Raw genomic sequence first — 21,712 nt, forward strand, 5'->3', positions numbered from 1 at the left:
TTTCCTTCCAAGGCTAGCTTCAAATGATGATCCCCAAATCTCAGCCTCATCAATAACTACCATGAGAGGTGGAAGCCAATAGCACTCAGCTAAGACTCTTCTCTTTAAGATGCTAATTTGGGCTGGGTGCTGGTGGCTCATACCTATAATTGAGGTTCAAAGCCTGAGCATATGTTCTCATTTGAAATGTGTGATGTGTATCTTAGTCCCTTTTTTTTTTTTTTTTTGCCAGTCCTGGGCCTTGGACTCAGGGCCTGAGCACTGCCCCTGGCTTCTTTTTGCTCAAGGCTAGCACTCTGCCACTTGAGCCACAGCGCCACTTCTGGCCGTTTTCTATATATGTGGTGCTGGGGACTCGAACCCAGGTCTTCATGTATACGAGGCAAGCTCTCTTGCCACTAGCCCACATTCCCACCCCTATCCTAGTCCTTTCCAATACTGAATTTTATTTCATTTGTGGGTTTTTTTTTTTTTTTTTGCCAGTCCTGGGGCTTGAACACTGGGCTTGGGCAGTGTCCCTAAACTTTTGTACTCAAAACTAATGCTCTACCACTTGAGCCACAGCTCCACTTCTGGCTTTTTGTTGTTAATTGAAGATAAGAATCTTTTCTGTCCAGTCTGGCTTCAAACCTTGATCCTCAGATTTCAGCCTCATGAGTAACTAGGATTACAAGCATGAGCCACCAGTGCCCACCTATAACACTGAAATTTTGAGACAGTTTTCTCTCCATCTTTCCCAAGGCCTTTGGCCTTTATCTGCACCATCATCTATGCTGTATTTCTTCACACACACCTTGAGCTTGTCATGAGACTGAACTCCCCCACTAAACTACATCAGCTCCCTCTAAACTTGAGTCACTGATGTAATTTTGTGTGTGTGTGTGTGTGTGTGTGTGTGTGTGTGTGTATGTGTGTTTTACTGATGTTCGGAAGTTAAGCCTTTGCACTTGCTAGGCAGGCCCTCTACCCTATGAGCCATACCTCAGCTCTTTTGTGTGTTCTTTCATTATTTTACCCAGTGGTGTTCATTAATAATAGCACATTTTAAGTGGCTTTTCTCTGGATCTTATCTCCAAATTAATCACTTTCATATTTGAACCTCACTTTATTACATCATCTAACATCTACTAGGATGTCAGGGCTCAGGAAATGATAGCCCAAGACATTATAGCATGGTACTTAATACTAAAAGATAATGGAAGAAGGCCTTAGAAGCACCTCAAACATTTATATCTAATATTGTCTTCCTTCTGTGTCCCACCCCATTTTCCCTCTACAAATGTTTCATAGGTACTAGAACTCCTGTTCCCCAAGGTGGATCATAGAAATGTTTTTTTGTTGTTCTTTTTTTGGGTGCTAGTTCTGGGACTTAAACTCGGAGTCTAGGCACTGTCCCTGAGATTTACTGCTCAAGGCTAGAGCTCTACCACTTGAGCCACAGCTCCACTTCTACCTGTTTTGATGCTTAGTTGGAGATAAGTCTCATGGACTTTGGTGCCCAAGCTTGCTTCGAACTGTGATTTTCAGATATAAGCCTCCTGAATAGCTAGGATTACCAGCATCTAGCCTGGATCATGGGAACATGAACCACCTTCCTCCAGAGCAAGCCATAAAACCCAGATAAATCATTCCCTTCCTTTTTTCTTTAAAAACCTTCATTCTAAAGTGATACTAATCTATGTTCAGGACTGAAATAATACACAAATAGGTCAAGCAAAATCGGACGGGCTTCTTGGGTTTCTTCCCTGTATTCCATTAAAGCATTATATTCAGTGATACTCACTAGACACTATGTTGAAAATGAACTAACTATACAATTTGTGGATAGAGAGGGAAGGAAAAACTGGGAGAGAGCAAGGGAAAGTTTGACATTGTTCAAAAAGAAATGTATTATTTATCTGGCTTATATAATTATAACCGCTCAGTACATCACCTTTGTAATAGCAATAAAAATAACTTAGTAAAAAAATTACATTATATTGAGACTGGGTTGTAGGACCCAAGTTCAGGCTTGACGCCAGTCAAGGGATGAAGGTTTGAACAATGAGTGTTCATTTCACAAAATGTTCTACTGAAAGATAGAAAAAACTCCCACACAGGAGGGACTCAGAAGACGGAAATGTAGCCATGGTATTATTCAGTGATTTTTATGTTCAGATTGGGAGCAAATCTTGTGGGCCATTGGCAAAGACATCTGATTGGTGTGTCTTCATTTCCCTTTCTTATAAGTTATGGACTGTGATTCTCATGACTCATTGTTCTTCCCTCCCCTTTTTCTACCCTCTGGTTGAACATTTTGTTTTTTTGTCCAGTTGGCTTTTTCTTAGGAGTTTGGCTCTCATCACAAGTCCCTCTTCATGCTACCTTTCCAAAGAGGCCACCCCCTAACTGCATATTGTTCAACTAACTCCTAGCAATACCCTTTGTTCAGTTACTGTATGCTCTATCCAACCCAAGCATAAAACTTAGCTATTTACTTTAGTGTCGGTACCATAGACTGAACTGTAGGCCTTGTGCTCTTGCATGGCAGTTTTGCTCACAGCTGGTGGTCTACCACTTGAGCCATACCGGCAGTCCAAGTTTTGACTGGTTAATTGGAGGCAGATCTTGGCAGACTTTTCTACCTGGGCTGACTTTAAACCAAAATCCTAGCTGGGCACTGGTAGCTCATGCCTATAATCCTAGGTACTCAGAGGAGTCTGGTTCAAAGCCAGCCTCCTGAGTCGTGAGGATTACAGGTGTGAGCCACCAGCACCTGGCATTTTCCACATCTTGTTTCCCAGAGTAAAGGACATTTTTTAAGACTTTATAGCAGTTTTGTCCAGAGGACATTTTGTGAAAAAAATGAAAACATTCACTTCCTCTACCTTAAAGAACTCTGAGCTGTGTGTGAATATATTTTTGTGGCAATAGTTATTTTTGGCAGTTCAATAAAAATATTTCTTGTCCTTAACACAGAACACAATTAGAAATATTACTTATATTACCTAACTTTTGACTAGAAGGTGTAGTTACAGATTTAACCACACAAGCTTTAAGGAACCGCTATTAATATTATGGAGTCATATTTGGCATTGTCCTTGCAACAAATGGTTCACGTGCTTGTGCGTGCGTGCGTATGTGTGTGTGTGTGTGTGTGTGTGTGTGTTAGTACTAGGGCTTAAAATCAGGGCCTGTGCTATTTTTATACATTTTTTTGTGCTGGTCCTGGGGCTTGAACTCAGGACCTGGTCACTGTTTCTGAGCTTTTTTGCTCAAGGCTAGTGCTCTACCTCTTGAGTCACAGCTCCACTTCTGGCTTTTTGGTGCTTAATTGGAGATAAAATTCTCACAACTTTCCTGTCCAGGCTGGCTTTAAACCTTGATCCTCAGATGTCAGCCTTCTGAGTAGCTAGGATTACAAATGTGAGCCACGGGGCTGGGGATATAGCCTAGTGGCAAGAGTGCCTGCCTCGGATACACGAGGCCCTAGGTTCGATTCCCCAGCACCACATATACAGAAAACGGCCAGAAGCGGCGCTGTGGCTCAAGTGGCAGAGTGCTAGCCTTGAGCGGGAAGAAGCCAGGGACAGTGCTCAGGCCCTGAGTCCAAGGCCCGGGACTGGCCAAAAAAAAAAAAAAAAAAAAAAAAAAACAAATGTGAGCCACGTTGTCCAGTTCCCACTAGACATTTTTATGCTCATTGCTGGCACTTTACCACTTGTGCCATTCCTTCACTTCCAGCTTTTTGCTGTTTAATTGGAGATAAGAATCTATGGGGCTGGGAATATGGCCTAGTGGCAAGACTGCTTGCCTCCTATATATGAAGCCCTGGGTTCGATTTCCCAGCACCACATATACAGAAAATAGCCAGAAGTGGTGCTGTGGCTCAAGTGGCAGAGTGCTAACCTTGAGCCAAAAGAAGCCAGGGACAGTGCTCAGGCCCTGAGTCCAATACCCAGGACTGGCAAAAAACAAAACAAAACAAAACAAAACAAAAAAACCAAAAAGAATCTCTATGTCTTCCCAGGCTGGCTTCAAACCTTGATCTTCAAATTCAGGTTCCTGAGTGGTGAGGATTATAGATGTGAACCATTAGCACCTAGCTCACGTGTTTGTCTTAGAGTAAAGAATATCACTTCCAGCTGGGCCCTGGTGGCTCACGCCTGTAATTCTACTCAGGAGGCTGAGATCTGAGGATGGAAGTTCAACGCCAGACCACACAGAAATGTCCATGAGTCTGGATCTCTAATTAACCACTCCCAAACTGGAAGTGGAGCTGTGGCTCAAGTGGTAGAGCACTAGCCTTGACCAAAAGAGTTCAGGGACAGTGCCCAGGCCCTGAATTCAAGCTTCTCGATTGACCAAAAGAGAAAAAAAAAGGGAATGCAATTAATCATTAGAAAATCAGAAGTGGCTGGGTGATGGTGGCTGATGCCTGTAATCCTAGCTACTCAGGAGGCTGAGATCTAAAGATTGCAATCCAAAGCCAGCCCAGGCAGGAAAGGCTGTGAGACTCATCTCCAATTAACCACCAGAAAACCAGATATGGTGCTATGGCTCAAGTGGTAGAGCACTAGCTTTGAGCCAAAGCAGCTCAGAAACAGTGTCCAGGGCCAGAATTCAAGCCCCATGACAGACCAAAAAAAAGGAAAAAAAAGTCAGAAGTGGAGTTGTGGCTCAAGTGGTAGAGTGTTATTAGCCTTGAGCAAAAAAGGCTCAAGAGCAGTGTTCAGGCCCTAAGTTCAGGTCTGAGGCAAAAAAAAAAAGGAATGTCACTTCCCGGTAGGCCTAGGAACTTCAGAACATTCTGAGAACCCAGAACAGAGAACAAGTCACCCAAGTTTATAGGTACAAGTGAAATATTAGATTGAGTAATTGGTTCTTTTCCTAGTCTCCAGAAGCTTTTAAAAGTGTGCTGAGACCCAGGTGCCAGTGGCTTATGCCATAATTCTAACCACTCAGGAGTGAGATCCAAGAATCGGGGTTTGAAGCCAGCCCAGGCAGGAAAATCTGTGAGATTCTTATCTCCAACAAACTACTTAGAATGAGCCAGGCATACCACTATGGCTCAAAGTGGTAGAGTGCAAACCTTGAACACAAAGAGGCTCAGGGACAGCACCCAGGCTTGAGTTCAAAGCTCCAGGATGGGAAAAAAAAGTACACTGAGAAGGAGGTCATAGTAATGAATGTCTATTATCTTCTCACTGGGGAGGCTGAGACAGAAGGATATTGAGAGACCAACCTAGGCTACACAGTGAGATTCAAGCCAGCTTGAATCATATAGTGAGACCCTATCTCTAAACAAATAAAAAACTCTGCTGGGTGCAGTCTGTCATCCTAGCATTTCCTGTAATCCCAGCACTTGGGAGGTGGTGGCAGGAGGATTGCCAATTCCAGCTGGCCTTCGCTACATAGGGAGACTCTGTTTCAAAAAATAAAATTCTAATCTGAAATTATTCCATATATAATCTTTTTCTTTTTCTTTCTTTCTTTTTTTTTGCCAGTCCTGGGCCTTGGACTCAGGGCCTGAGCACTGTCCCTGGCTTCTTTTTGCTCAAGGCTAGCACTCTGCTACTTGAGTCACAGCGCCACTTCTGGCCGTTTTCTCTATATGTGGAGCTGAGGAATCGAACCTAGGGCTTCATGTATACGAGGCAAGCACTCCTGCCACTAGGCTACAGTCCCAGCCCTCCATATATAATCTTTCACCAAAACAATTTATTTTTTTTGCCTGTCCTGGGCCTTGAACTCAAGGCCTGGGCCCTGTCCCTAAGCTCCTATTGCTCAAGGCTAGTGCTGTTTCTTTGCTACAGCACCACTTCTGAATTTTTGTGATTAATTGGAGATAAGAGTCTCACAGACGCTACTGTCCTGGCTTGCTTCAAATCATGATCCTCAAATCTCAGCCTCCTATCTAGGATTAAAGGCATGAGATACCAGTTCTCAGATCATCATCATCATCATCATCATCATCATCATCATCATCATCCTGGTGCTACTAGGCTTTGAACTCAGAACCTCCTCCGTGCTAGGCAGGAACACAGTAGCACCTGAGCCACACTTCTGGTTCAGCAAGTCAAGTTTGAAGAGGGTCTGTGAGGACTCATAAATCCTGCTACACCTATGTAAACAATTAGATTAAGTTTAATGGGACTAAATTTATTTGGAAACAAATCCATCTTACTCTGGTAGAAATGAGGGGGCTGACTATAAAGAGAAAATATTCATTTTTTAATAAAATGGGATGACTCTAACACAGAAGAAAATTATACTGCACATTACCTCCCTGTTTTTAATAATGCAACCAATTTCCAGTACGTCATTCCAGTAACACAAAACAGACTCATACAGAAAATTGGTACTGAGGAGTGAGGTAGTTGTTTTAATACCTGAAAATGTAGAAGCAGCTTTGGACCTGCATAATAGGCAGAGATTAAAAGAAGCTGGAGGCTTACAATGGTATAAACAGAGCATTATGGGTGATTCCGTTGAGGGCTTTGAAGATAAGGAGATTAGGAAAAAGCTAACACATCTTAGAAATTGGATAAGTGTTTATGACTAAAATGCTGATGGAAATGGGAACTATTATGTCACATTACTACAGAAAGTGTAGCTTCTGTGTGCCTGTGCTTCATGGCTTTGTGAAAGGGTGAATGTAATAACAGGGAAAGAAATCTTTGGCAGAGAGATAGCTAAACAACCAGACATTTTGGCTGTTGCATGGTTATTAGTGGCTACTTTCAGTGAGATTTAGAGTGAGACTCATTAGAAACTTCATAGCCTGGTGAAAAAGTGTGTTCAGCAGAACAAAATGAGAGTGTAGCCAATCAACTGCTTTGTAAAGATTAGCACAAATAAAAGGAATGGGCAGAATGAAACCCCTTCGTATGATTAATGTCTACTAATTAAAATTAAATGTAAAAAGTACTATTAAAATATGTTCAACATACTATCAAATGTTCTTTAATAAAACTAAATTTCAAATTCTAGGAGCTGGGTACTAAATAGTCAAGCTCATATGGGAAAATGCCTGAAAGACATCTCAGAAATCTTAGAGGTCAGCCAGGTAGGTGCCTGTAATCCTAGCCACTCAAGGAGCTAAGATATGAGGATTTGAGTTTAAAGACAACCCAGGGGCTGAAAATGTGGCTTAGTGGTAGAGTACTTGCCTAGCATGCATAAAGCCCTGGGTTCGATTCCTCAGCACCACATAAACAGAAAAAGCCGAAAGTGGCACTGTGGCTCAAGTGGTAGAATGCTAGCCTTGAACAAAAAGAAGCTCAGGGACAGTGCCCAGGCCCTGAGTTCAAGCCCCAGGACTGGCAAAAAAAACACCTCAGGCAGAAAGGTCTGTGAGACACTTATCTTCAATTAACCAGCACAAAAGCTAGAAGTGGAGATGTGGCTCAAATGGTAGAGTGTTGGCCATGAGCAGAAAAAAAACAAGTGAAAGTGCAAGGCCCTGTGTTCAAGCCCCAGCATTCTCATAGGCCTAGAGGCCTGGCAGGGCAAAAGGCTTTTGGAAAGCTTTCCAAAAGCTTTTTGTGCAGGGCCCCTCTTAGTATACTGCTCCTAGCTTGCTAATGAAGATTCCATGGCCGTTTCAGCCATGGTTAAGCAGGTAGGTACAAGGCATGACTTGTGCCATTGCCCCAAGGTGGCAAGCAAGCAGCTAATCTGGGTGAGATTCACATGATGCAGAAGCAGGAGCTTCAGAGTTGCTTCTGCAGAGTATTTCATGGTTTTTTTTTAAGTTTTAAAAATTATCCTTAGTTGTTCAAAGAGGTTTCAATCAGACATGTCAGTTTACAAGTGAGATGCATCTTGATCAGTGTCACACCTCCTATCATTCGCCTCCATTTTTTCCAACCCTACCCTTCTGGTCAAGTTACCCAAATCCATTCAAAGATGTACATTGAATATTATGAATGAATTTGCCTACCTTTCCTCTCTCCATTTGTGTGCTCCCTCCCCTTGACCTTGCCTCAGACAACACAAGCTTCCTGCTATTCATTTTGTTAAACTTCTATAGAGGGTTTAAAGGAAAGCCTAGAGGGCTAGCTACAGGGCCTAAAAGAGTCATGGGACCATCACTTGAGACCACAGTAAGGCAGGACAACTGGCAGATGCATGGCTTTGCAGGAAAACTGTAAACATTAGCTGCATAGCAGCCATGTGGGTTTCAATCATCAAATCTATGGACACAGGCCCCCAAGGATTTGGGAGCCCCATCTGCTCCTCTCTTTCTCTCTCTCTCTCTCTCTCTCTCTCTCTCTCTCTCTCTCTCACATAGCAGCCATGTGGGTTTCAATCATCAAATCTATGGACACAGGCCCCCAAGGATTTGGGAGCCCCATCTGCTCCTCTCTCTCTCTCTCTCTCTCTCTCTCTCTCTCTCTCTCTCTCTCTCCCTCTCTCTTTGTGTGTATTTAAATTCCACAGGTGGGGATTGGACTCAGGGTCTCAAAAAGCATGCCAGGCACTGTAGTACTGATATATTTCCCAAGTCTGAAGATCATTAGTGTAAGGTTATTCGGAAGGAAAACCAGCCATATAGTTCAGGCAGAAAACAGTTTATTGGGGGTAGAGCCAACTGCCGGCCTCCACAAGATGGAGTCATATGGAGACAGAGGGGAAAGAGGAAGAGAAAAAGAGAGAAAGAGAGGGAGGGCTCCTGTTGAGCCAGATTATATAGGGAAAGGTGGGAGGTGGGACCACAGCTGATAGAGACGTGATCACAGAGGCTGGAGAAGCTCTCACTTTCCCAGGAAGGTGTGACCAGGGCTGTCCAGGATGTGATTGTAGCAGATGAGGAAATGACCTCACAGTCTGAGCTCCTTTGCTGACTCATCAGGTGATTGACAGTCAGGTGATTACTGGTTTCAGGCAAGTAAAGAAGGCCCGAGTGGGGTGGGGGGAGCTGTTTTCCCAGGCAGACCTAACAATTTGCTTTTCATTTCATGTGTTCCCAGCTGGGGATTTTCCTTGACTTTCAGATGGGATTTTAGCTTTATGACCTTATGTTAGAACAAGTGAATATTTTGAGACTATTTTCATGGAATATATAGATTTTGCATTGTGAGATCCTGAACCATAAGGCCCAGGGTGGAACAATATGGTTAAGATACGGTTTGTGTTCCCCAAAAGTTCATGTGCTACCAGTTTGGTCCCAGTGCAGCGGTATTGGGAGCTGGTTAATTAGGTGTTAGGGGCTTTGCCTTGGCAAAGACAGTCACACTTTCTTGAGAGCATTCTTGCCCTTGCCATATATGGCTCCTTCCTCACCTAGCCTTTCCCTTTCCACTTCTGTGCCATGATGTGATGTAGCCATTGGGGCTGAGGGGATGCAAACAGAGGCTAAACAGGTCAACTGCCCAATCTTGGACTTATATTAGTCTTTAGAAATATTAGTTAAATACACCTGTTTTGTTTATAAAGAACCCAGTACTACTTATTTTGTAACAGAAACAGTCCATTTTGTGCTGCTCTTGGGGATTTGGGGCACTGTCCTTGAGCTTTCTTGCTCAAGGCAAGTGCTCTACCACTTGAGTCACAGCTCCATATCTGCAATTTTGGGGCAGTTAATTGGAGATGAGGGACTCACCGATTTTCCTGACTGGGCTGGTTTCTTTGTTTTTTTTGTTTTTTGTTTTGTTTTTGCCAGTCCTGGGGCTTGGACTCAGGGCCTGAGCACTGTCCCTGGCTTCTTTTTGCTCAAGGCTAACACTCTGCCACTTGAGCCACAGCGCCACCTCTGGCCGTTTTCTGTATATGTGGTGCTGGGGAATTGAACCCAGGGCCTCATGTATACGAGGCAAGCGCTCTTGCCACTAGGCCATATCCCCAGCCCCCGACTGGGCTGGTTTCTAACTGCAGTATTCAGATCTCAGCCTCTGGAGTAGCTAGGATTATAGGCATGAATCACTGGCCCCCAGGTTAGAATTGGGTTTTGTCATATTTTTCTCTTCTTAGTGATACTTAGCTGTGTGCTAGCCCAGAGCAGAAGTATTGACTCTAGTAGACCCAGGGCCACGAACTTTGCCTCCTGTACCCCAGTACTCCCAAGAAGACTTGGAGTGGATAAAGAAAATTCCTATGGCCCACAAAACCCCGGACAGAGAAGGAAACAATGACGGGTGGAAAACTGGTGAAGGGAAACTTATCTTGCCACAAGGGATGGGTAAGGGGATCCTTAAAAGAATCCACTGAGCTTCTCACATGGGAACCTGAAGAATGCAGGACTTGCTCCAGTACTCCAAAGTGAAAATTAGACAAGGAAATCAACTTACTGAAAATATTGTTAAAAATTGCAAGGCCTGTCAGCTCACCACCGCCCCCAATCAACCAGTTACTAAAGGAGCTAGCCTCCGTGGGGATAGGCCAGGCGTGTATTGGGAAGTAGATTTCACAGAAATTAAACCAGGAAAAATTTGGATACAAATATTGACTAGTTTTTGTAGACACCTTTTCAGGATGGGTTGAAGCCTATCCAACAAAGCATGAGACTGCGAATGTAGTGGCTAAGAAGATCCTGGAAGAAATCCTACCCAGGTATGGCTTCCCATCCACCATTGGGTCAGACAATGGACCGGCTTTCGTCTCAAAAGTAAGTCAGGGAATAGCCGCTGCACTGGGGACGGATTAAAAATCGCATTGTGCTTATAGACCCCAGAGTTCAGGACAGGTAGAGAGAATGAATCGGACTCTAAAAGAGACCTTAACTAAACTGGCCTTAGAGACTGGCGCAGACTGGGTGTCATTCCTTCCTTTTGCTCTGCTTAGAGGAAGAAATTCTCCCTATCAGCTTGGCTTTACTCCTTTTGAAATAATGTACGGATACCCCCCCCCCCCCCCATTATCCCTAGCCTTCAGACTGAATTGCTTGCTGATTTGGATGATACTGAATTTTTGTGTAAACTTGATTATTTGCAGCTCGTGCACAAGAAAATGTGGCCCCAACTTAAGGCATTATATGATTCCGCTTCTGTCCCTACCCCCCATTTATTCAGACAAGGGAATTGGGTGTTCGTCCGGAGGCATAACCCCAAATCCTTAGAACCATGGTGGAAGGGACCCCACGTGGTGCTACTGACTACTCCCATCGCCACTTGGGTCCATTGCTCCCACGCCAGGCCAGCTGACCCTTTTGCCCTGGACGACGACTACCGTGGTGGATGGGAGGTCTCCAAGTACTCGACTCAGCCGCTTCGCCTTCGCCTCAAGAAAAGAAAGTTAGGGCTGGGAATATGGCCTAGTGGCAAGAGTGCTTGCCTCCTACACATGAAGCTCTTGGTTCGATTCCCCAGCACCACATATATGGAAAACGGCCAGAAGGGGCGCTGTGGCTCAGGTGGCAGAGTGCTAGCCTTGAGCGGGAAGAAGCCAGGGACGGTGCTCAGGCCCTGAGTCCAAGGCCCAGGACTGGCCAAAAAAAAAAAAAAAAGAAAAGAAAGTTAGACTGAACATTGTTATAATTTTCTTTTTGCCTTCTTTCCTTGCTACCCAGGTTAATGTTGATGTTATTTTGGCAGCTCACTCCAAAGGGAGGTGACACCCTTATCTTAGGTAGTTTTGGGCTTGCTCAGGAATACAGGTATAGCTACCCGACCCTTAGAGCACAGCTGAGAAGTTTATGTATTATTTTGTTGCTTACATTTGGATACTAAACACTATACAGCTAATGGTAAGTCTGTATAGCTGAAAGTTAATTTTCAGTTTGCAGTAATCCTGCAGTCCCTTGGTAAAGTAGACTAAGGTTATAGGTTCCTGGCTAGGTAAGGTCAACGCCCCTGAGTCAGCCTGAAGAAGTTACAGAAGATGGATGATCTTCACCTATCAGCCCACCTTTAAAACCGAGGGACCAGAGTTGTTTTTTTTTTTTTTTTTTTTTTTTGGCCAGTCCTGGGCCTTGGACTCAGGGCCTGAGCACTGTCCCTGGCTTCTTCCCGCTCAAGGATAGCACTCTGCCACTTGAGCCACAGCGCCGCTTCTGGCCGTTTTCTGTATATGTGGTGCTGGGGAATCGAACCTAGGGCCTCGTGTATCCGAGGCAGGCACTCTTGCCACTAGGCTATATCCCCAGCCCCAGAGTTGTTTTTGGGAAGATGAGACAGGATAAACTAGAGGCATGCAAAACAGAGGTACAGAGACTACTTGTGAGAAATGGTGACAGGCCCTTTGGTTACTACTTTGGGCCCTTTTGGCCCATGCCTTATCTCTATATCATCCCCTAGACATGCAAGCCATTGAAATGGACAGAATGGAGCCATGATTGGCTCCCAAGGTACCAAAAAGAAAAAGGGGGAAATGAAGTGCCAGACTTTGAAGTCAGGCCCCATTTTACCACACGAACCCCACTTTACCACGAGAACCTGGGATAAGCAGGTCCTGTGAATAGACCCAGGACAAGCCCATTAGGGCCCAGTCGGTCTAGAACGCTAACGACTGGGAATGCTTAACTCTAACTGCCCCTAGAATGCCTCCAGCCCTGAGCCAATCAGATTTGTACCTGTATCCTAATCTTGCTTGCTTAAACACCTGATTGCTGTAACTTTGTTCTTTGCCTTTAAAAGCCCTGTGTAATCACAGCTCAGAGCTCCCTCCTAACTTCCGCTGTGTTGGTGGGTAGGACAAGGCCCGAGTTGCAGCTCGCTTAAATAAGCCTTGCTTTTGCATTTCGGAATGTCTGAGTCTCGGTGGTCTTCTTGGTGGTGGTTTCACGACTTGGCACAACAATGTGATGTAACCATTGGGGCTGAGGGGATGCAACCAGAGGCTAAACAGGTCAACTGCCCAATCTTGGACTTATATTAGTCTTTAGAAATATTAGTTAAATACACCTGTTTTGTTTATAAAGAACCCAGTACTACTTATTTTGTAACAGAAACACAGTCCATTTTGTGCTGCTCTTGGGGATTTTGGGCACTGTTCTTGAGAGCTTTCTTGCTCAAGGCAAGTGCTCTACCACTTGAGTCACAGCTCCATATCTGCTATTTTGGGGCAGTTAACTGGAGATGAGGGACTCACTGATTTTCCTGACTGGGCTGGTTTCTAACTGCAGTACTCAGATCTCAGCCTCCAGAGTAGCTAGGATTATAGGCATGAATCACTGGCCCCCAGGTTAGAATTGGGCCTTGTCATATTTTTCTCTTCTTAGTGATCCTTAGCTGTGTGCTAGTGGCTCACATCCATAACTCTAGCTACTCAGGAGGCTGAAATCTGAGGATCAAAGTTTGAAGCCAGCCAAGGCAGGAAAGTCCATGAAACTCTTACCTCCAATTAACCAACAAAATGCTAGAAGTGCCCAGGCCATGAGTTCAAGCACCAGTACTGGCATAAAAAGTAAATAATAAAAGTAGTGATCTGTGAGGTCCCTTGAGTGATAGTTACTATTATTTGAGCAAACCTACTATGTAGTAGACATAATTCAGGCTGGAGTAACAAAGTGACTACCTAGTATGCATGAGGCCCAGGGTTCAAATCCTACTACTGAAAAAAAAGCATAAACAGCACAATGTTAAATTCTTCATATGCTTAGTTTCTAAAAACAATTCCACAGAATCAGTTATCCTTTTCTTTCCTTCTCTTCCTTCCTTCTTTCCTTCCCTCCCTCCCTCCTTTCTTCTTCCCTTGCTGTTTTTGTTTGAAGTTATGGCCTGGGTATTTTGCCTTACTTTTTTGCTCAAAACTAATGTTCTAACACGTAAGCCACAGTCTTATTTCCAGTGTTTTGGTGGTTAAGTGAAGAGGAAGGTCTCATGGACTTTTCTGCGTGGGCTGCCTTTGAACTACCATTATCAGATCTCAGCCACTTGAGTAGCTAACATGAGCCTCTGATGCCAGTTTTCCTTTTGTTTTTTTGGCCAGTCCTGGGGCTTGAACTCAGGGCCTGAGCACTGTCCCTGGCTTCCTTTTGCTCAAGGCTAGCACTCTGCCACTTGAGCCCTAGTACTACGTCTGGCATTTTCCATATACGTGGTGCTGAGGAATCAAACCCAGGGCTTCATGTATACAAGGCGAGCACTTTACCACTAGGCCATATTCCCAGCCCCAGTTATCCTTTTTAAAGGAAACTAAAGTAAAAATAAATGTTAAGCAGTTCTCCAAATTTTAAAAAGTAGACGACAAGCTAGGTGCTGGTGGCTCACGCCTATAATTCTAGCTAGTCAGGTGGCTGAGATCTGAGTGTTGAAGTTCAAAGCCAGCCAAGGCAGGAAAGTCCATGAGACTCTTATTTCCAATTAACCACCAGAAAACTTGAAGTGGCACTGTGGCTCAAGTGGTAGAGCACTAGCCTTGAGCTGAAATGCTCTGGGACAGTGCTCAGGCCTAGAGTTCAAGCCCCACAACCGACAAAAAAAGTAGAATACAAATCCTGGTCTGCTAGACTATAAAAACCATCTGTATTACCACTAATAAGAATCATAACTATAGGGGCTGGGAATATGGCCTAGTTTTAGAGTGCTTGCTCATATACATGAAGCCTTCGGTTCGATTCCTCAGTACCACATATATAGAAAAAGCCAGAAGTGGCACTGTGGCTCACGTGGTAGAGTGCTAGGCTTAAGGAAAAAAAGTACAAAAATAAAAGCCAGGGACAGTGCTTAGGCCCTGATTTCAAGCCCCAGGACTGGCAAAAAAGCAGAACTGGGCTAAGAATGTGGCTTAGTAGTAGAGTGTTTGCCTAGCATGCATGAAGCCCTGGGTTCGATCCTCAGTACCACATAAACAGAAAAAGTTGGAAGTGGCACTGTGGTTCAAGTGATAGAGTGCTAGCCTTGAGTAAAAGCTCAGGGACAGTGCCCCGGCCCTGAGTTCATGCCCCAGTTCTGGCAAAAAAAGAATAAGAACCATGTCCAAGCCAGTTTGATTTCCCAAATACAAGCTGAATGTTAAAGCCATCAACAATTTTCTAATAGTAAATTCAATTAGTAAATTAGGGACACAGGTAACTGCTTTTACATGCCATTTAATACAATCACTTTTATTTTACAAATGAAAAAATGCAAGTTCAAGAGGGCTTTGAATCAAAGACCTCATACTTCTACCACTATGAATCTTGAACCTCCAACTAGAAATCATCTGAGACAAAATGCCTCAGGTCATGCTATCAGGTCCCTTACTCCTTTCCTATCTTGAGGAAGGGTTGTCCAGGCTCCTTCTTCAGCCTCCCAAATAGGTGTGTACCACTATGCCTCACAGCTTAGTGTTGTTTTGTTTTTGCTTGTGGAGCTTGATCTCAGAGCCTGGATGCTGTCCCTGAGCTTTTGGGCTCAAGGCTAGTGTTCTAGACCTTTGATCCACAGCTCCACTTCCAGTATTTGGGTAGTTAATTGAAGATAACAGTCTCATGGACTTTCCTGCCCAGGCTGGCTTTGAATCATGATCCTCAGATCTTAGCCACCTGAGTAGCTAGGATTACAGGTGTGAGTCACCAGTGCTCAGCCAGCTTGGATATTTTTAATGCTTTGCTATAGGACTCTTTACATATGCACATCCATAGTTCTTCACAAAGTACCAAATGAGGGGCTGGGGATATAGCCTAGTGGCAAGAGTGCTTGCCTCGTATACAAAGTACCAAATGACAGTTTCCCAAGTCACTGTAAATTAGTGAGCTCCCTCATGAGCTGTAAAATCAGAGACCTGAGATTGGATCTAGACATCACTACTTGCTAGCCATGTGACCCTAATAAGCATGTGTGTGTGTGTGTGTGTGTGTGTGTGTGTGTGTGTGTGTGTGTGCATGCCAGTACTGGGACTTGAATTCAGGGACTGGGCATTGTCCCTGGGTTTTTTGCTCAAGGTTGGCATTCTACTACTTGAGCAGTATCTCCATGTCCAGCTTTTTGGTGGTCAACTGGAGATTAGAGTGGCACAGACTTTCCTGCCTGAGCTGGTTTCAAACATTCACCCTAGGATCTCAGCCTCCTGAGCAGCTAGGATACAAGTGTGAACCACCAGCGCTTGGCCAAGCAAACTCTTTAAGCCCACTGATCCTCAAATATGGTCTGTAGAGATAGTTAATCGACTTATTTTAAGACTTCTGTGTGGATTAAAATATTCACAGTCAAGAAATACAATTAGAGTATTAAGTTGAATACCTCCCCAAAATTCACAGTCAAAATTCTAGCTAACAAAAATCAGTTACAATTATGACTCATTTGGAAATGTGGAGAGATCTAACTGGAAATGTATTTGAAATATGTTCAAAAAGGCAAAACATGGTGTGGTTAATTGTTGTTTTGAATACACACACACACAAATTGTTGTTTTGAATACACACACACACACACACACACACCAGCATCATTTATAGGACAAAATTTCCTAAGTCTACTAAATTCCATTTGATAAATAAAGAACTATTTGAAGCCAGGTGTCTGCAGTGACTACAACAGCACTTTAATAAGATAACATACTCATTTTAACACAAACTTTATTTTCTGCTTCAAAACAAAATTTCCAGGAAACAAAATACTTAACAACAGTTGGGTACAAATGAAATAAAAATCACAGTTTCAAAGAATCAAAATGAGACAATTGGTGAAAGGCAGATCACTTGGTTTCCCAAAAATTAAAATTAAAAAAAAGAAAACATTAATGTCAGAAAGGATTAAACTTAAGTTTAACAACATTCTCTATAATGCTACATTCCCCATTTAAGAAAGGAGAGTTCACATATACAACTAAATGTTAAGTGTAGAGAAGTGGCTGAAATTCTGCATACCTCATAGTAAATTATGTATGAAAGTTTATTAATTGCATAAACTTCCTGAGTGGCTCCCATGCTGCGCGAGGTCTACATGCTTAATATTCATATCAAACAAATTACAGCTTTAAGTGATTGAGCATGACAGACCTTGAACAACTGCACTTTCCGATTAGTTACTTTATCTGCTGAGGGTATGTTCTGGACCACAAATCTCAATCTCAAACCTTAAATTACAGTGCAAATCAAAGTGAAACTTCAAATAAAACTAAAGGATGACAAACACATTTAAGAGTTTAGTTGACACTGCACTTTTTTTCCTCAGAGCCTAATTTCTCTCTTCCCTTCTTGCTTGACTTTTAGCCTTTTTATAAATGAGAAGAAAATCTTCCAGAATTAATTTGTATACTCTTTTACTACTCGGTTGAAAATAACTTTAGGGTAACCTAGTTACTACTTCAAGTTCATCCATATGTTGGGGCCAAAATCTCAACCAATATTTATATTCATCCTTCACTAAAAGTCTATTTCTGGGGTGATCTGAAAGCACTTGGCCCCACTCAAATTTCACACTAATTGTATTTCAATGATATTTTCCCATTTGATTGTTTCCATTTCATAACCTGGATTAGGTTATTTATTTTAATCATAGACATTCCATTTACCAAATCTAATGCCTTTTCTACACACACACACACACACACACACACACACACACACACACACACACACCATTTTCTAGATCATCTTCTAAATAAAGGGAGAGAAAATAAATCCTTGATAAAGATTCAAAAACAATTGATTCTAGAAAATGGTCTGCACCTCAAATCACCTCAGATGGCTTAATTTTATCTGAAACAAACAGAAGATGAAGTAACTGAATCCCAACGTGATGGCAAATATACCTCAGGAATGTATTTATGCAGGGTGACTGAAATACAGTACTTACCAATATGAACTATGCTGTAGTGTTACACAGTAAACATGTGAAACCAGGAATGTCTGGTTACAAACATTTGCTAAGATTGGGTTGAAAGAGGAATGCATCATTTTTTATCTCAGAAAATACAGCGAAGAAGCAAGCCAATGCCTCCAGAAACTCTACGGACAGGATAACAGTTATATAAACCCCTTATCACAAACTACAAGCAATTCAACTTAAAATGCAGTGGGCCATTTTAAGATAACAAAATATCACTGCAAATACTTAGCATGACAGGTCACTGCTGGAGGACTGGCCAAATAGTTCACTGTGATAGTTAAAAGTAATTTCAACCCATAGCCCTTTAGGCACAGAGATGAGAAATGCATCTCTTGTAAAAAACAAATGCAACGTTACAGGCACTGGAACTAATTTAAGTACATTTTAACAGTTTATTTTATAACTAATGCGTACAACAAAGTCCTATACTGCCACCAGTCAGATTTATTCCTCTGCTCTCCATCCCCAGATCCTCTAAGCTTATTTCGCATAGGCACATGGCTCTCATCACTTACACACAGATGGCCCACAGAGTGATGATACCTCTCATCGCAAACTCATGGTGAGTGCTGGGACAAAAAGGCAAGCCAGACTTATAATATCAAAATGAAAAGTACTGAGAATCAAGGAAGGAAAAAAAAGCAAGTTTCACAGGTAGTGTTTACTTGTGCATCAAAAACAGCACTGAAAACGAGGTAGATAAACAAAAGTAACTGGACTGGAATTAAACCTGGGGTTCTAAGATGCTAACATCCCACTATACTATAGCTAACACTCCACTCAATCCAAAAATCCCAGTGGAAAAGTGCCTTTTAAACTTTCACAGATAATTTTGCTGTCATCATGCTTGATAGAAGCAAGGAAGGGATGAAAAACAGAATGGATATTTGTTATATTACAGCAAATTACCTTAAATAGATTTTCAAGACTGCTACAGATACACAGAGGGTTATTTTCATTAGATTTACACCAATACTTGTTTCATATTCTTATGATGTTACACCCAACTTCACAGACATAGCAGCAGATACTTCATGATGAGATGCTCACGTTGCCACAGATGGAGATACAGTACTCTTCATCAGACTTGTACTTTAAGAAGTGAACGTGGTGGCTGGACATATAAACTATTTCCCAAATAAACATTACAAGCACAATGGTTACACATGACCTTTTTCTCTTCCACAAGAAAATGAGTAGGATGGGTTTGTGTGATTTTTTTTTCCAATGAACAAGAAGGCCTATTTTTATATAGTAGGCTCGTTGTTAAGTAAGAAGGGAATTTCTGAGCTTCAGTTATTCAAGCATTAGTTATTTCTGGGGAGGAAAAGTACCTTAGGCAAGGATAAAACCAGCACTATTATATGACTCAGAAAAAAATATGAAAGAATGAAAATCCTAGATAGAAAACTAGCCAATATTTACAGTCAAAGTGACTATAATTGAAACCAAACATTTAAGTAATGGGAAAAAGGAAATAAAACCCCACAGCAATGTGAATAACATTATTTTTCTTAATCTCTGCAAAAACTCATTTTTTTCTGTATTCTTAAACTTACACATGTTACATATACACAATGTATATATAACATATATGCTAACCCAGCTACTGCTGTCAGCATGGAGACAGCAGTACACTATTCACCATCTTCAAACTTTAGAAGACTACTTTTCTTTCCAGCAAAAATCTGAAAAGATTCTAAATATACAAGGCACTGCAAAAAATCTGCAGGCAAATAAGAATGATGAATTCTATGTAAAACTGAAGTGGGTGACAAAATGCAGGCCATAGGATACAGAGCAGCCATTACTAAGTGGAATTGTACATATTATCCATGGAGCTTTTTTTTCACCCTGGGGTACAACTTTTTAAAAAGATGGACACTAAGGAAGAGGTTCATTTTACATTATATATCTCAATGTAATTATGCAAAATCAACTCCTCTAAAAAAATACGAACAGATTTTTTTCTTTGCAAGTTATGGATTGCAGGAGGATTGTTTTTGGACACAAGGGAAACATGGCAGTGGAAGGATTTGCATGACTGTCCTAAAATCACTTCACCTTGCAAATAAATCAATCCCATCAGAGAAATGGGAGAAAACTCTGTATAAGTTTTGGAAACTGAAGATAGTTTATTAAAAAAGAACAACAACAACAACAACAAAAAAAAAACCCAAACAACTGTGGCTCTTAGCAACAGCAATTCTCAAAATGCTGTCCTTGATGCTCTCAGTTGTGAGGAAACTGGAATGGTGGGTGTGATCTTTAGGTAAGGAATAAAAGACATATTTAAAAAAAGAAAACTGAATGTTATAAAGAATATTGTGCAAAAAATCCCAAAAAGAAGTATACATAATAAGTTTTCCTTATTACTTGGCAAGCCCATGGATGTACAGTTAGTTTTTAGAGGAATACAGAAGAAAAAATCCATTTCATTAACAGAAATGGTAAGTGACAATTTGGAATGCTCACCAATAGATAAAACTCCTAATTAGGTAAATGTGGACCAGAAATGACTTTGAAATCTTCAGTGGAAGGTAAGTAGTTTGAATATGTAGACTTAGTAGTTAGATCCGCTTTAAAAAATTCTATTTGTGTTTCACAGACCGAGCACTAGGAAACTCCGTGACCAGTCTTTAGTATATTTAACTTTATTATAACTTTCTTAAAAACCAAAGGTGACATTGCCTCCCTTCCTCCTAAAACTGGATAAAACCCAGTAAAGTGCAACTTGACAGTGATCTCTCTCATAGTCTAAAGAGGCTGCCAAACCTATCTAAGATCTAAAAATCAGCTAAGATGCTCTAGATCACTAATAAGAAATTTTAAAAACCATAAAATGGTAATCCAAAAATGCTAAGGGCAACTTAAATAGTGTTCTGCTAGGTTCTACTCACTCTCTGCAGGACAGTGTATACCCCACATCTCTTAGGACCCTGTAAAGCCAGTGTTTCATGTGTAAGTCTCAAAACCTACCAAAAAAACTCTACTGTGTTAAGTTCATTTCCTTTCAGAAGAATAGATCAATAAAAGTGTTAACTTCAATCTCCTTTGTTAGGAATATAAAGATTTTCCCTCAAATGAGATTCTTATTGGCTGCAAAATATCCTTTGCAAAAGAATGCAAGCCAAATCGATGCCTTTCGAGTGCTCAAAAGCAATGTAGTATGCACACAAGAAGCAGAGAGAGCTGCTTTGAATTATTACTGAAATCCTAAAGCAGCTATAGTATCTGTAGAATCAAGAAACTGTTACAGTTCTCATTTTTACGTTCCCTCTGCCTCACTCAAAACAAGGCTTCACTCCTACTGCTGTGACGATGGGAAGAAAAATCACATTAAAAAGGACTCATGTTCTGTATTGGTTGACAAACCATTTCCTACAGTGTTACCCTGCCTCCTGTGAAAGGTAAACCTGTAAGATAAATGTGAAGAATCCCAACAAGACACTGGCTACTGGAGGATCTCACTTTGTCCACATTTGGGGAGAGTAAATGGAAATCAACTTTATACATTTTAAAGAAAAGTATCATCCAGCTGCAGATAACAGCTATAGCAAAAAAAAAAAAGAGGGTTTCTCAGCAATGCATGGAAAGTGTTCTGGAAATGGTGATGCTCAAGCCGAGCTTATTAAAGCATTCTGAAGAGTATTTTTAAAACATCAAGTATCAAAGAGGATAGGATTTGAAGTGAAAAAACATTTCTCTGTGCAGTGTTCTAGTGCAAACTGCACATTTCTACAGAATGATAAGCCATATCACACTGGAACAACAAAACACTTACATTTGAAAGTAAACTCAAATGAGGGAAAACATGGCAGAACCCAAGAAAAAGAGAAGTTTTTAATATCTTAGGTATCCTGAAAATAATTCTGAAAAAAAAAATCTCCCTTTTCTTCATCATCTCTACTCTGGTTCATTTAGGACCAGGAGGGATTGTAGAAGGGATAGTAGATGGATTCTGTGCTGGTGGAGTTGGAAATGCCTGCAAAGTCATCCCTGGCTGGAATGGTCCCGCAGGTTGGGTAGGAATCACTACA

General features: G+C 41.8%; 1 protein-coding gene across 1 annotated transcript in view; it reads right to left on the minus strand.

Annotated features, from left to right (window-relative positions):
- Window positions 1-16,415: 16,415 nt before the first annotated feature.
- Wnk3 (WNK lysine deficient protein kinase 3) overlaps window positions 16,416-21,712 on the minus strand; it is a 135,275-nt gene continuing 129,978 nt past the window's right edge. The window contains exon 24 of the mRNA XM_048336374.1: window positions 16,416-21,712. Within this exon, the coding sequence (XP_048192331.1) occupies window positions 21,589-21,712 (124 nt within the window). The 3' untranslated portion in view covers window positions 16,416-21,588.

The sequence above is a fragment of the Perognathus longimembris genome, chromosome 28 (assembly GCF_023159225.1).
Source record: "Perognathus longimembris pacificus isolate PPM17 chromosome 28, ASM2315922v1, whole genome shotgun sequence".
In the NCBI taxonomy this organism is placed as follows: Eukaryota; Metazoa; Chordata; class Mammalia; order Rodentia; family Heteromyidae; genus Perognathus; species Perognathus longimembris.